Source organism: Lampetra planeri, chromosome 11 (genome assembly GCF_965212315.1).
Source record: "Lampetra planeri chromosome 11, kcLamPlan1.2.h2, whole genome shotgun sequence".
NCBI classification, from domain to species: domain Eukaryota; kingdom Metazoa; phylum Chordata; class Hyperoartia; order Petromyzontiformes; family Petromyzontidae; genus Lampetra; species Lampetra planeri.
In genome coordinates this window covers 5,976,004-5,991,780 of record NC_136117.1, presented here as the reverse complement: position 1 = coordinate 5,991,780, position 15,777 = coordinate 5,976,004, and the positions used below count along the sequence as shown (strand labels likewise).

Sequence of the window (15,777 nt, the reverse complement as noted above, 5' to 3'; positions counted from 1 at the left end):
TCTGCCGCAGTAGTCCGCTGCTATGGCCAGGCCACTGCGATGCAGATGTCATCCACGTAGACAAATAATTGTGACTTTATAGTCGGTAGGTCGTTGATGTAAATATTGAAGAGTGCTGGGGGCAATAACAAACCCATGAGGCAGTCCATTCGTTTGTATCTTCAAGGAGCTGACCTTGTTGTTCATGTTCACTTGGAAGCAGGTTTCTGAGAAGAAGGGTGATGTTGTTCACATTCTCAGCACGGCAGGACTCATGACAGCTTTTGCAGAAGTTCAGTGGGCCAGATCCTATCATATTCTGAAGTAGGATATCTTTGTAGTTATCAATACGAAAGGCAATAAATAAAAGTACAATATAATCAATATCTAGCTGGGTGGTACTGTGATCAACTCAACTTAGTCGAGTTTAAATGCCAGTTATGGCCAACTTGACCCATGGTTCTTCCACAGTCAATAGCATGAGTATTACTCTGCGATGGTCTTGGATCATCAAGTCCTGGGTCTTGAAGCTGGTTCGAGGACATTGTCTTAGCTCTTGCCCTAGACCAGGGGTCGGCAACCTACGGCTCCGGAGCCGCATGCGGCTCTTTACGGGCTGCTTCTTGACGATATGTACGTGAGTACAGTATGTACTCAGATGCATTGCGGCTCTTGAAATACTGAATTTTGTACCGAATTGTAAAGAAATGGCTCTTCTTGTTATTTTGGTTGCCGACCCCTGCCCTAGACCGTGGTCTCAGGGTTACGGCGTCGGCCAATGACTTGGCTTTGAGGCACCAGCCGAGACACTTGCTTTGGCCTAGAGGAACCGGCCTTGACTGGCCTTGTCACTGGCCTTGACACTGGCCTTGACACTGGCCCTGACACTGGCTTCCACCTCAAAGGCCCCTGGGCTTGTGGCGTTTGGCCTCTGGCATTGTGAAAACTCAACAGTGGGCATTCTATGGAGAAACCCAGCTCCCGTAATGAGAATGTGGAGTTGTCTCCACTGACCCAGGGCCACGCTGCTGAGGTGCGTGCCGCCCTGTTGCTCGCTTGGAACAGGGAGAGCTTTGACTTTGCTTGGGTAATTGTAGTAATGCAAGAGGTGATCACCACCTCACCTGGTTAATGGCCTTTAAAATTAAGATGCCGTAAAAGCACTGTGCGTGCGTAACAAGCGGCGCGTGCAGCTGTGTGGAATCGATGTGCGAGTAATTAGCCTGAAGTGGCTACTTATTAGCATGGATTTTTCACCGCCCTTCCCGTCTTACACGGGGGGGGGGAGATAAAAACCCCACAAATGACTGCTTCTCTTGTGTTAATGAAGGACGCTTACAAAGACTAGCAATGATGCCACCAAGGCTGTCAATAATGTCTACATTGTTTAGCATTCATTATCGGAGTGATTTTGAATGCAGCTAGTCCATATATGTAGTAGTGTGAATGGGTAATGTCACGGTAACAGCATTACAAGAACACTGCGGGCATATTGAGCACCATACTCATACCTGTCAACCTGTACGGTTTACCCCTATTATTGTATAAGAAAATGGAGTTTTCAGGTCCAATCCCATACAGCCGTTTCAATATTGGTACATTTGTGTTGGTCTTATTTGTATGTGTTTCTCCCTTGTGATGGGACTTTGTAGGAGGAACATTGAGATTTATAAGAGGCACGGGGTGACCAATAAGGTCTGAATTTGTCTGTAATAAGGGAGGCGCTGATAAGGGGTTGACAGGTATGTATACTGAAACGGGCTCTTTAATATACTTCGCCAAGCTGCTGTGTAAACAAAATATTTAGACACTCTAGAACCCCAAATTATGTTTACGTATTTAAAAAAAATCAGGTTCTGAGTCTCATGCTGCAATCACGTTAACGCGTAATTGACCATATGCAGAGCATACGTGTGCGATTTCAATGCCTGCACATACAGGCGAAATACACTGGCCTCATATGAAGTAGGTGTGTGTGTGTGCCCCTCTACCCTGGAACATCCTTGCAAATGAGATTTTCCATCTCAAAGGGATTTTCCAGGTGATATACTTTAATAAGTGAAAGCCGAATACAACGAGCCAATAATTCGGCGGGCTTCATAACCGTGCACACGAGCTACAACCACATCACCCTGATTGCACCTGATTGTGTCGTATCTCAAAAGGGAAGGAGGGGCTGCCCCCCCTACTTGGATGAGTTCGTCACCAATGCATGTCAGGTGTCACGGCTTTTGGGAGCGCAGACTGTGAGGTGGCCAGGAGATGGTAGGACGCATTTATTGGGTCTCAGGTGGACTTTAATGTATTTGTGTTTTCGGTTGGTAAGCAAGTGCGTAGAACTGAACAGCACATCAGAAAGCTATACAGGAGTCTAACTAACCGATTGAGTTTATACACGGCACATGTGTCAGGGTTTCCCAAACACGTTGACGTGACCCACCATGCCAATACATCTTTCCGCGTTTACCAGTTACTCCCATTCAAATACAAATTAAGTTGTTTCACGCTGCTCGCGCCTGATGATTGATAAACGCTACGCAATTAATGCTGTCTGTGTTAATAGAGAGCTGATTCAGATGTAGCCCCTGGTATGCGTGTGGAGTACACGTTTTCTCTGTGCAGCAGACAGTGTGAATTGCTTCGAGCGTCACGTGTGATATTAACACTTATCAGGCGCATGGAGCGACTTAATTTGTATTTGAATTGGAGTACATTGGAACGACGTAGCATGGTAGAGTGGTGGGTCACGTGGACTGGAGTTCAGGAAACCCTGATATAAATAATGTTAACAGGACATGCTAAGCAAGTCAATGCCACTTGGAGAAAGAACTTGACGAGAGCTGAGCCCCTTGTCATCACTGACGGGTGCTGCACCCACCTTCTCGGCCTCCTGGTGGTGCACGTAGTGCTCCAGGTGGAGCCCCAGAGTCCAGAGTTCACTCGCCACCAGATCCTCCATCCCACCCTGGCGACAGCGGAACAAAGCGGAACGATGTGGGAGCCATCCCCGCGACGTCTGCTCGCATCTCGAGCGCACGGGCCGGTCGCGCAGCAGTTGAAACACCGGAGCGCGCTGCCGAGGCAGCCGTTCGCGGCGCTCCTGACAACAAAGCACCTGCAGCAGCTCCCAGGTGGCCCTGCAGCCTGCTGAGTAGCTTCATGGCTGAGAGAGAGAGAGAGGTCGGGCTTGCCGAGGTGACGGGGTCATTTCAGGAAATTCTTCACATGTCCCAGGTTTCGTTTCTGAAAAAATACATTGTATCTGAAAGGCTTTCATCTGATCGTAAATAATGTGTGTGTGTGTCTGGGAAACTGGTGGCACAGTTGTTGGCACGCTGAGCTGCGATCCCAGTAACCCGGGTTCAACGCCAACTGCAGAACATCAGTGGAAGATGGTATCTGATCCTGCCTTAGGCTTTTCCAAGATGAACTTGACCTTGTGCATTGTGTGTATTGCTAGCCACACTGGGTCCTTGTGTTTGGCCAATATTTACAGGTATTCAAAAGCAGCTATTGCTGGCATATTCTGAAAGGCTGTATGCTTTCGGAAGGAATATGCTTAACTTCGCTGAAAATAATTTGTAAAATGTATTTGTAAGTGACAAACTTATTAGACAAAAACAAATTCAAAAGAAACAGCATCCCTTAAACATGATCCTTCCTCCTGCCTGCCTGCCCGCAGTGACGTCACCAACATGCACACGCACTTGGCCGTGCACCAGCCAGCCAGGCAGGAATCCAGCCAGTGAAAGTTTTTCTAGGTTACTATGATATTAATACATATTTCACACAGAGTTCGGTAATGGGCTTTGCCTACTTCCAATCAGCTTTACCATGACCAGGGGTTAGTAACCAAAATAACAATTAGAGAGACTTTTTCGAATTTGGTAAAAAAAAAATCTCAAGATTTCAAGAGCCGCAATGAGTGTGAATACGAGAGACAATCCTTAATAAATAACGTCTCGAACCGGTCCTCAAACATCTGTAGATTGCCAGATCCTCCCAAACAGTTGGGTCACATGATATTTGATAATGGACATTGAACACATTTAATTGTTTAGCAGATGACTTCAAGTCATGTATGGCTTTCGACAGACTCTACCCAATGAATGAATGCAATACATCTCCAGGCCATAATTTTTGGAGGACCAAAATAACAATATATAGTTTTCAAGTTTTTACAGTGACAAGCGTAGACTCAACATTATATTTGCCAATTCCAGCTGGCTGACCCTTCTAGAACATTTAATGTATGTCAGTCATATTCTTAATTTCTGTCATGATCATCCATTTATTTTAGATACACTATTCATAATCTTTCTCACCACGTGGGAACCCATTGTACAATAGTTATATGTTCTAACTACAAAAAAATTATCCCCATTTAGCCATACAGATTGCAGTCTGAATGTTCCATTGCGCATCTGTGCGTTGACCAAGGCTAATTGTGATGAAATTATATCAGGCACATTGTGGCAGCCCCCAGTCCTTTGCCTCGAGTGGAATAATACAAGCGCGTCGACATCATGAGCTTGGAAACGACACCGTCCGAGTAAAACGTACACCGTCGTCCTCGGTCAGGTTGAATAAACGCCGAGATCAGCACGCAGCCACTCGCTCACGGCCCTCTGCGCACCGCGCGGGGATTTACCGTGATGCGTAATAATTGGCGGCGGGCTTTGCGGCGACAATGCATCAATTACGGGCGCGTAGTCAGTCATGGGGATGGCCAATTAAAACGACCCAAAGATGCTACTCTTGTGATTCTTGCTAAGTTTTCTTTTGAAGTCCTATTGCTGACCAATTTGCTTTCGACGGTTGCACACGGAGGACTGTTTGCTCCCCCACCTGGGACTGTGCGAGCCTTTTAGTTTCCGACGTGTCACTTCCCACGAGCTTGCTAATCCGAGGGTCACGGTGTGGCCACGAAGCCGTCCACTCTCATTCCGGTAACAACTGGAACGAGATGATGAAAGCTCTCTGCAATACGTCGCCTTGCATCATGCAATTTGGTGTCCTGAAGTCCGTTGGTAGCAGGCTGCTTATAAATCCACTGCTGAATGAAGGCTTCTTTGTGCCGTTTCAGTTATGAGGACCTGTTTGATGAACCATAATTCACTCTGCTGGTCCGTGCGGGTTGGTGAAGGAGGGGTTTGGACCTTTAAGACATCAGTCGCCACAAATGTTAGCCATGGGTTGGGAATCGAACTTTCACGAATGGGTTCACGGCGCAGTGAGCTAACCACTGTGCCGCCACTCCTCCCTTGTGTATCGTAGGTGGCCAATGTTACCGTTCGTTGCGCCGTACCTAAAAGCCAGAGTGTGTCCCCATCGACAAGCGTGGGATGGCACTGATCTCGAGCCGGTGGCAGTAACTCAACCCTCCCATACTCTTTGGGTCTTTCGGTAAAGTCACACAGCAGTGCTTCCAGAGGACAATGGTGACCACCGTTGTTGGCTCTTCACAAATTGGTACGTATTGTATCAATCCATGAATGATGACAAGCTGAGTCAACACACGGCCGGGATTTGAACTCAAAATCTCCAACTGAGTCGAATTCTCTGCTGCTGAAAATTGTGCTATTATTGCATCACTGTATATTGTTTTCTTTAATTCGTGTTTTAAATACGTTACATTGATTGGTAGTGTAGTTGCTATTTCAGGTGAACTCCTCTTTTCATTACCCATTACCTGCGACTTCTATTATCCGTGGGAGCCGTTGAATCTGGGAATACTCCTATAAATCAGCGACACTATTATTCCAATTATACGCAGCTACCTGGGTTATTCTCCTGAGGACAAGTGCAGTAAAATCGCACCTAACCCCCCCCCCCCCGGATAATGGGATACACGATATTGGTCCCCCACATCACCATGGACATTTTCTAAGCATGTTCAGTGCTCAATGCAATAGGCACAACCCATCGAGCCAAGCTTTGTGTGCTTATATTAGAAGTGTCCTTGTATCAGAAGTTTCCATTCGACTTCCGCCTGCATCAGTGCAATCTAAGCATGTGTAGCTTATATGGGAACTGAGCTAATATAAGGTGTGCTTACAGCCAGCTTATGCTGTTGTAACAGCAATACTGAGATATTGAACAGAGCCAATGTGTTTGTGATATGGTACAGGCTGCACTGCACAATTTATTTTGGGGGATGTGTAATTGTCTCATAGATATGAGGAGGCGTGTGCTGGTCACAGAAGTAGCACAGGCATTAGCGGTGGTTGCTGTTTTGATAGAAAATAGACTGATTAACACCGCCTACAATGCCCATTCATCTCACCGGTTTAGTCATTGGGTCTGCAAATCAATAGGCATGATATGATGTATTGAAGTTTCTGATTGCATAACATGGATCCTGTTTTTCAAACAGAACATTAGTCAACTGAAATTCATATTTATTTATGTACGTACGTGAGTCTCTGCGCTTAAACATGTTAGTTTTTGTCAACACTTCCTGCACGAGACCAACATCATGTCAAAGTTTCCGCTTTAGAAAATGAGAAATCGGGCGATGTTCATATCCCCCAGAGCCAGTGGTATGAATTCCAAATTCCCATGGCAGTCACCATTCTAAGTGTAGGATGACCACTGGTGACTTCCTGCAAAGTGTTACTCTCATATTGTGTGTCCAGGAGGTGTGCAGGGTGTACGTATGTATCGTGTACACTATACTTTATATAATATACACAGAGACATTTAATGTTTTAGAAGCCATCAATCTCTTGGTATGGTGACCCACGGTTGTAATCCATCACTCTGTGTGGCAGGTTGGATGGATTATACAGAGATTGGCAATAACATGCAGCAGTACAGCAGTAGGTTGACAACCTATCTACCTGGATCGTGATTTTGGGATCTCAACAGTACCGGCGTATTGCCCCTGACGTGCACATTACTAGTCTCCTCCCGAGCCACCTACAAATAATTTATTTAATGTTCAAAATATATATATATATATTTTAAGTTATCCTAGATTAATATGGGCAAAGTCGAGCCACACAGAAATTATCTTAAAGTGCTTTTATGCGCGCACGTTCTTCAACTTCCAAATTCAAGCAATTTTCATGCATTTATAATGGTTTTCAAGTGATTCAAACGACATGGGTATCCGTGAACTCACTCTGGGCTGTGCCCAAAGGGGAGATAGAGTAATGAAATCAGGGCAGGTGTCAGAAAAAGATGAATTACAGCCGCATGAGACAGGAGGTATGCACACCATTATGCACAATAAATATGCCCTTTGTCAGTATCATTCGCTGAGTGAGATGTTTTTTTTTTAACTAAGTATGCTCTGTGCAAAATGAGCATTGATTGTCCAATGGAAAAAAAAAACTGCCTTGTCATAGGAATGTGGAAAGTACACAAACTCAGGGCTGCCAATGGAGATGAGCACCACTCCATGCTTTCATGAGGGAGACACTATGACTTGACATCATGTGCACACGCACATACACTGGATTTACAATTAAACGTATGAACATACAGTCTACTTACACAAAATGCAGTCAAACGTCACGAATCTGACGCAATGGGAAGGATCGGGTGAACAGAAAATGGCCGTTACACACCACGCACAAATTGTGCCGGTTAATTGGTCAGGGCGGACAAATAATGGTCGGATATGCAACGTTGTACCGTAATAAGAAAGCATTATAAGTGTATTAATTCTAAACAATATTTTATGGATGCGTAAATAGATACCAGATCTGGTCTTGAATGCAATAAAAAAACAAGTTATTTTCTTTAAAAAATATATATCCTATTGACTTTTTCAGATATTTTTATTATTTAACTTTTTAAACAATACCCTGAGCCAAAACGCACATTGGAAACCCAGTGGTGTTTAAACACACAAACCAACAATTGCATTGTCGACAATAATCATGCTTGTTATTGTTTTTTCATTATTGAGCATGTGAGCCATGCTGTCCATACGGGGAGCTGTTGTGGCTACGTTTGTTTAACCCTTTCCCGTTCCGTCTGCAAGTTGCAAGGTGGATCCCGGTCACCGCTGAATCTCGGAACGCGCAAGCGGCTCGGCATTAACACAGCGTGCTTCAAAAAAATGTTTCGAGAATTTGCAACAATACCACAAGAAATGTGCCTCCGGGCTCTGGAGACCACCTGGGAGAAGATTCCAGGCACGCGTTGACAATGATGGCGAACAAGTGGAGACTCTTTGACTTTTCAAAGCTTTTAACAATACATTTGTCATCATGTTACAGTGTATTATCCATTCTTTTTCACATTAAAAAGATAGTTCCATGCAAGTGTTAACATTTTTTTAAGCACCCTGTATTATTTATAGAGGTATAGCGCCGTTGTGTTTAAAGACATTGTACTCACTGCAAAGAACCGTAGCGATACGACCGTCATTTATGATACCTGGCGTGCCAAACTGTGCCATTACACCCTCCCGCATGGCCTTTTTCTTCCAATTCCGTTCCCATGACGTACGTTCCGATGACGTGCGTTCCGATGACGTGCGTTCCCATGACGGGCACGTACGTTAATAATCTCTGCAGTCAGAAATCTGAGACCACTTCACGTTCCACTTTACTTTTGGCGCAGGTGCTCCGCAGCCATCCTAGAAATATTTTACCTCTAAAACTCCTTTAAAGAGCTTTGAAAAGAGTCTCTCTGTGGACCCTTCCTTGAATAGACAACAAATGCGATCGTGCGCTTTTAAAAACAAACAAACAAACAAACCGATTCTATATGGAGTGGTGAGGATCATTAGTGAAAGTGTTGCGTGTAAATACAACTATTTATTCTCTCGGTTTTTTGTGTAAGGAGGATAACAACCAGAAGAGGCAATGCACATGCTGTTGCTATTTTTATTTTTAATAGTTGCTTTGTTATCGTTTTATTAAAGCCTAAGGGCTTTTTTATTTTACAAAAAATTCAATGCCGAGGAAAATAAATGGTTCAACTGAGGTGAACCAAGGCGGGATGGCGCACCCACATATGCATCATCTCTTTTTAATGCCAGCATCTAATAATAGTGCCTTTTGTTAATGCTTTGAATGGAGGCTGATTGATAATAATGTGTGCTCAAATATAGCCGCTGCATACAAAGGCGCACATGCACCCCATGCAAGCCACATACCCCTGGCAATGTAATTAAGAATTCACATTCCTACACAACTGCAACTGTACCACACTTTACGAGTGTCACTCCCACTTGGCTGTGATGGGAATTTTAAATAACGCCACTGTTTACGAAGGCTGGGAACTGCTTCACCATCTACTTTCAAGGGAACTTGCTTATTGGGTTTCATAGTGTACGTGAGCAATTCAATGTCAGGCACACGACCTTAAATATCGTTCTGTTTAATATCAAGTATCAATTTATTAATTCTGACAGAAAGCTATTTGGTGACATTTGCAAGTATTCGACATTATATGGTGCGGTGTTTAGGAATACTGAATGCACATTGTTTGGTCTTAAAGCAGTCATGTTTCATTAATTTTTCGAATTGGGTGTGGAGCACAAATGGTAGATTTCTAGACTCGTCAACACTGCCTTAACATTTACGCTGATCTGCAGTTATTTGTTTTTCAACATGTATTTTAAATGCAGCTTCGCAGCAGAGAATGCCGTTTACCTTTGCAACGTGCATCGCGTCCGACAACTTTATGAGTGTCCTGCAAAGTGAACAAAACAGGAGAGAGTGCATGAGACACCACGGCAGGGAACAACATAAATTAATCCATTCATAGCTCCTGGGACACTCACACAGGCATGCTCATACAAAGACAAAGATCCCCCGTATAGCCTTAACAGACTGTTGGGGCAAGTTCTGTTAGCGAGCACCTATGAAGGCCGGAACGGTACACGAAGGGGTGGGTGGCCAGCACCACGCTTGATCGCCTTTGTCTCCCCAGTGGCGATGTTTTACACACCGCACCAGGTACTCATTTGAGGCTGAGTAGACCTAGGAGAGGCCCAGGACCGGTTCATATAATCGTCACTGGTGTTAGCTGTGAGTGGGAATCGAACCCGGGTCGCCGGGTTCATAGCGCAGCGCGTTAACCGCTACACTACCGCTCCCCAAGCTCATACACACACACAGGCAACATAGACAAATATCCATTAATATACTTTATGGGACATTGCACGAAGGGATCGGTGGCCAACACCAATCAAGCCAAGCCTTTGCCTCCGCTGATATTTACACATTACACCAGGCAACTCATTTAAGGCTGCGTCATCGACCAAGGTGAGGCCCAGGACTGGTCCAAATATTTGCCGTTGTTATTGGTCACGAGCAGAAATCGAACTCGGGTTTGCCGGATTCAAAACGCAGTATGCAAACCACTACCCTAACACCACACATCCACACGCGCCAGCACACACAGACTGAACCACAAAGACATGCATTTTTTTCTCCCAAAACCTGATCAACATTTTTTTTGCACAAGCACAATGAACTTTTTACTTTCTTTTCCAACTTCATCATTTTAAATCCCATCCGCAAACAAAAGCTCCCCCTGGTAATTTCCCAAACGCACAACAGCACCTTAACTATCTCGGCAAGCCTGCTGTGTGCAATTAACCTCATTTGCAAAAATACTAATTAAAAACGAATTAGAAGCTTCCAACCAAACCAAATATCTACCTCCCTTTCATCTGCCTTTTCTTTTTCATACTTCCTCTGATGATGACCTTTTTTCCACAGCACATCGACTAAACTATGTATTTACCATTCATTTAATTGGCATTCATAGTGGGTCATGACAAAAGCAAACTAATACAATTATTCATCATTGGCGCCATGGGCCATCCACTGCTGGATGGAGGACTCCCCATTCTGTCACCATCTCTCAACAGTCCCACAATGCAACGGTCCATCTCGCTCCTCTGCATGAGCCGATTTCATAACTCCACCACCGTGGTGGTCACCCTCTCAGGCGTGCGTTTCTCCTTTTGGCAGCCATTCCCTCCCATCAGCCATTGTCTCTAGCAGCGACGTGGCCATGCGCTGCGAGGTGGCTAAGAGATGGAGTACAGAATTTGATTCTCAAATATATTTATACGGAGCTCCGAGTGATTCCCTCTTCCATACGGGCTTTCTCTGGGTACTCCGGTTTCTTCACACATGCCAAATATTCAATAAACGTGGCCAATCATCCCAATGTAAAACCTTCCTGATACAAAAGTCTTGAGACTCAATGAGGCTTCTATTTTTTTTTTTTATAAAAGGTAAAGGTGCAGTCCTGTAATTTCCTGCTCGCATCACTGCTGACAGACTAAAGGGACTAAAGGGAGCTCTAGAGAGCCCCTCTACAGGGTGATTTGACTGAATCTTCCATGCTGTTCAGACGTCTTGAAAGAGGTGGGAGTGCCCATGCTTACTTATTCCACCACACGCAACCTGCCAGTAAACACAGCTCATTGATACCGCTGGATGGACAGTGGTGGGGGTATTTAAGAAACTTGCAATATCATTTCAACTGCTGCACCAGAAGATCAAAACAGCAAATTGTGGATTGGAAGTCCGGTTTGCTGACCATTCATTACACCAAAGCAGAATCGCAGAGCCCTCTTTGTAAAGGGCTGATTATACAAGAGGTGTTAATTCCAGGTTACAATTTGTTTCCCAATTAGCAGTCTTTTTGCATTGCTCTTAAAATATAGTCGTAATAACAATGGAGGTCATCTTGCCTGAGCTGATTTGCACTGCAGGCAATTATGTGAGCAATATTTGAAATTCTTCATGTGATACAGTTGTACATGTTTTTGTGAAAATTTCTTTTTTTGCTTGTCATATTGTTTACCCAGGTCATTCTTGCAAATACGGCTGTCCGTAGTCTCTCTTGAGTTTTCACCGGGTTCAACAGGTGCACGGTTCGAATCAAGAAAGCTGCACTGGTTAACACTGCAGGTGTATTAACCGTAAAATACGCACCGTCTGCTCTCACAGTGGGATCCTAACGATCCCATCATGTCACTCGAAGGAGCGCGTTCCATTCTATGCTGCCATCATGGCCCAAATTTGCCAAGTTCGGGGAAAAAAAACCTCGCAAGCTTAGTGGGGAGACTTGGGATTCACCAACGTAATCCTGGGTATAACTCGACATTAGTTCATATTTATTTTCAGAAGAGACTTATAGATGCTCCACACATATTAAAACATCCCTGCATTTGTAGGTTTGGCCACGTCTCCAATGAATATTTTGCATGCGCGAGGAATGTGCGGTAGCACCCTGGTTTACGTCGGGGATGTGTTCCTAAAGGGTGCGAAGACGAATATCATAATCATGTAAATCAAAGCGAAAGACAACGGAGGGTACATTTAAGCTGTATGTTAACACGCGCATCTTCATTTTAGACGTACCCACAACGCTCCATTGGATTACAAAACATAGTATATTCAACACTCGTGTACAGCAGTAAACTTTAACACAAATGATGCAGGGTACAATAATGTACAGTACACTAATAACAATTACCAAAACACTGCACGTAAATAATCTGTTGGACTCTAGAGTACGGTACATTTCTTTATGCGTGACGCAACGTAGCTCGTGTACAGGGTAGTAGGTGGAGGCGATGGTTGAGAGGCGACGGACACGAGAAAGGACGGACGAGGCTGCCAGCGACGCGAGTGCGGGGTCGAGCCGACGCAAGTCACGTGCAGTCGTGGTTTTGATAAAAGTGACGACGTATTCGCGAAACGACGTAAAAAGGGGGGCAGCCGTAAATCGGGGCGTCACTGTAATTGGGGGAAAAAGTCCACATCTGTGAGGGGGGATATCCCGAAAACAATCCACGCAAGCAGATCACAAACCGACTTTGTGTATTGCCATCTCCTGACCACCTCACAGCCTGCTGCATAACGCAAATAGCTGGGAGGCTGTATTCCCGTTGGGCGGTGATAGTGCAGTCATGCACCTGCCGTTCCCTAATCATCGCTGTCATCAGCTCACTGCTGGAAGGAATCCTCTCCATGCTGACATGGCTGTTATCACAGGGGGCTGCGTTCTGCAGCAAGTGATAGGCAGCGGAGGGAGAGGGCTGTGTGTGTGTGGGGGGGGCACGCTGCCCGGTGCCCTGGGCTATTTGTCCCTGCTGAGGTACAAGTAAGGATTGACGTTAATGTCCCTTCAAAGGTGACGCATGCACGAGCAAACCAAGGCCCGTCTCAAATTGTGGACAATTGATGATGGTACGTTGCTGCTGCTGATGCTGCTGCTGTTGATGGTGCTGATGCTGCTGTTGATGGTGCTAATTGCTGATAATCAAAACGTATGGGGAGGCAGCCTTTCGAGTCTATGGTCCTCACCTTTAGAATGGCCTGCCTGAGGATCTGAGGGCATCAGAATCAGTGAATGTTTTTTAAACGAAATCTTAAAACTTACCTTTTTAGAATGGCTTTTAATAAGGATGCTCTGCTTGTTTGTTTATTATGTTACATGACATTGACTTCTCCAAGACAGAGGTTCTCTGCAAGCCATCTGGCTATCATGAGAGATTCGTTCATGAGGCGATCCACATATACAAACACAGAGACAATTTTAACCGAGAAGATGGATTCTGGCTTAGCAATCACTGGAAGGACGTAATAAACCATTTCGATACACATTAGGGTGGGTAGAATAATACATAGTGTTATATTAAAATGTATAAGGTATAGAGTGGTTTATAGCAATACAGTATGTAATTTAATGTTGGGTTGGCCTATGGCAGTATATAGTACGGTATAGACGCGTGTGATGTAAGAGAATAAAGTTTAGATGGAAGCATATTATATAATTTTTTACAACGTAGAATGTTTTATGTATTACTTACTGTTAGTAACTCAGCTTATTGTAGAGTATAGTAAGTATACTGATGATGCTATGTAGTTTATACTTTAGTTTGTTATGCAGTTTTTTACTTTAGTTTTTTACGTGGTTTAGTAACTGCAGCTACATACTATTAACATTCCTTTCCTTTGTTAATGCTACCCCCCCTCCCCCCCCCCCTTTGATGCTGCTAATCCTGCATAATGCACGGGCATAGTATTGATTTGGAACCCCCCCCGCCCACCTCCTACGCATTTTCCATATGCTGAATTCCTCTTGATATGCAAATTATTTTGTCAAGGCGCTCTTCTTCCCACCTCCCCCCGTCTAACCCAGCTTAAATATACGCTCCAAGCTTGGAGGTGCTTCATTCGTCGCCTGATGACGGCTGCTTGCGTTGTGGCCGAAACGTCGTGAGAATTGTTTTATTATGTTTTATTTTTATTATTTGATTACTTCCCTTCTACGTGACTTTACCGAAAGAACCAAGAAGATGATTCTTTACATTGTGTCAATCACTTTAAATGTGTCCCTTGAAGCACTTTGTGTTGCATTCTTTTCACAAATTGCGCTGTGTAAGTAAAGTTTGATTTGACAATGATGTAGCTCTCCGATAGGTATTCGGGTTTCTGGAGAATGCTCCCAGCACGTCGAGGGGAAGCGCGTCAAGACATCGTGCTGAACAACGCGCGTGCAGTATGACCCAGAAAAACATCGCAGTAATGGGCACGATGATTGCCGATCACAATTGATAACATTACAATGATGATGGTTATCGCTGATAACTGATATTATGATGATTGCTGATGACTGCTTAAAGTTGATGATGGTGATGATGATGATGATGATTATCATCATCAACTTCCTCATATGTAATTCACAACGCATCTCAACCCACAGCCACTAATAGCATGCCTACAGATATATACATAATTAACCTGACGTGCTATACATGAGAAAAATGCATTGACTATAAAACAGTAAATATTGTAAAATTACTTTGCACAAATATATAAGTGCTGTGATATACAGTGTATAACATGAAACATATGGAAGACACATAAAATCAATTCCGTTTCATTAAAAACAGAATCAACCGTGTTTTTTTTTTGCCTAAGCGATTGACTGCATACACTGATGATGATTTGTTGTTAACAGCTGTTGGGAGGATGATGATGAATGTAAAAGGCATTTCATTTGACGTAATAATACGACCGACATACGAGGCAAGATGGGTCGGCGAAGGGGGTTGATGGCGTGCAAGGACTAACATTGCCGTTTCTGCGAGCGAGTGAGCGATGGCGCGCTGCAGGTCAACCGATCCGCGCAGAAATAAATGAGTGCCGGCTCTGACGGCGGCGGAGACAAAGGCAGGCCGGGCAAACTGCCAAGCGGCCACCTCGAATGAGCATCCCGTAATGGACATTAATGCAGCTCCTAGTAAGAAGTGGCTGACCCGAATGCGGGGCGATAAGGCGGTGTGCATAGAAGGTGTACATGTGTTTTCGCGCGCATGTGTTTGCGTGTCAGCATGCCCGAGTTTGCAGGTGTGGATGGATGCATTTGTGCGTGTGAGTGTGGGGAGCGATAGTGTAAGCGGTTAGCGCGCTGCGCTATGCAGTCCCTCCAGAAAAACGCGATTATGCGATCGCAAGATTCCACGCAAAATCAGCCAAAGTCCGCATATTTATGCGGGGGGCGCGTTTTTTCAAATACGCCGCACTTTCGCCGCATAATTGCAGATTTCTGCGCGCAAAATATGCGGGCTTGCATGATTTCATAATCCCCGCATTTTCGTTGCAAAAAGTCACATATATCTTAGCAGAAAGTTGAAAAATGTTGCGTTTACTTCACACAAGCGCAGCCATTTCCCCTGTTGCCATGGGAACGTTATGAAGTGACGTCACTCATTACGCGACATCATTGAAAAGCTGCAAACCCCGCGATGCCAATGAAACCATGATGAAGAGTTTATGCAACTTTACAGTTGTAAGATTGCAC

General features: G+C 44.5%; 1 protein-coding gene across 2 annotated transcripts in view; it reads right to left on the bottom strand.

Annotated features, from left to right (window-relative positions):
* The window catches only part of LOC144721230 (sorting nexin-5-like), a 61,066-nt gene that overhangs the window by 14,127 nt on the left and 31,162 nt on the right, over window positions 1-15,777 (bottom strand). For both annotated transcript variants that reach the window (XM_078598677.1, XM_078598678.1), the window contains exons 10-11: window positions 9,594-9,633; window positions 2,858-2,944 (exon numbers count right to left, since the gene is read on the bottom strand). In XM_078598677.1, the coding sequence (XP_078454803.1) occupies window positions 2,858-2,944; window positions 9,594-9,633 (127 nt within the window). The remainder of the gene's footprint in view (window positions 1-2,857; window positions 2,945-9,593; window positions 9,634-15,777) is intronic.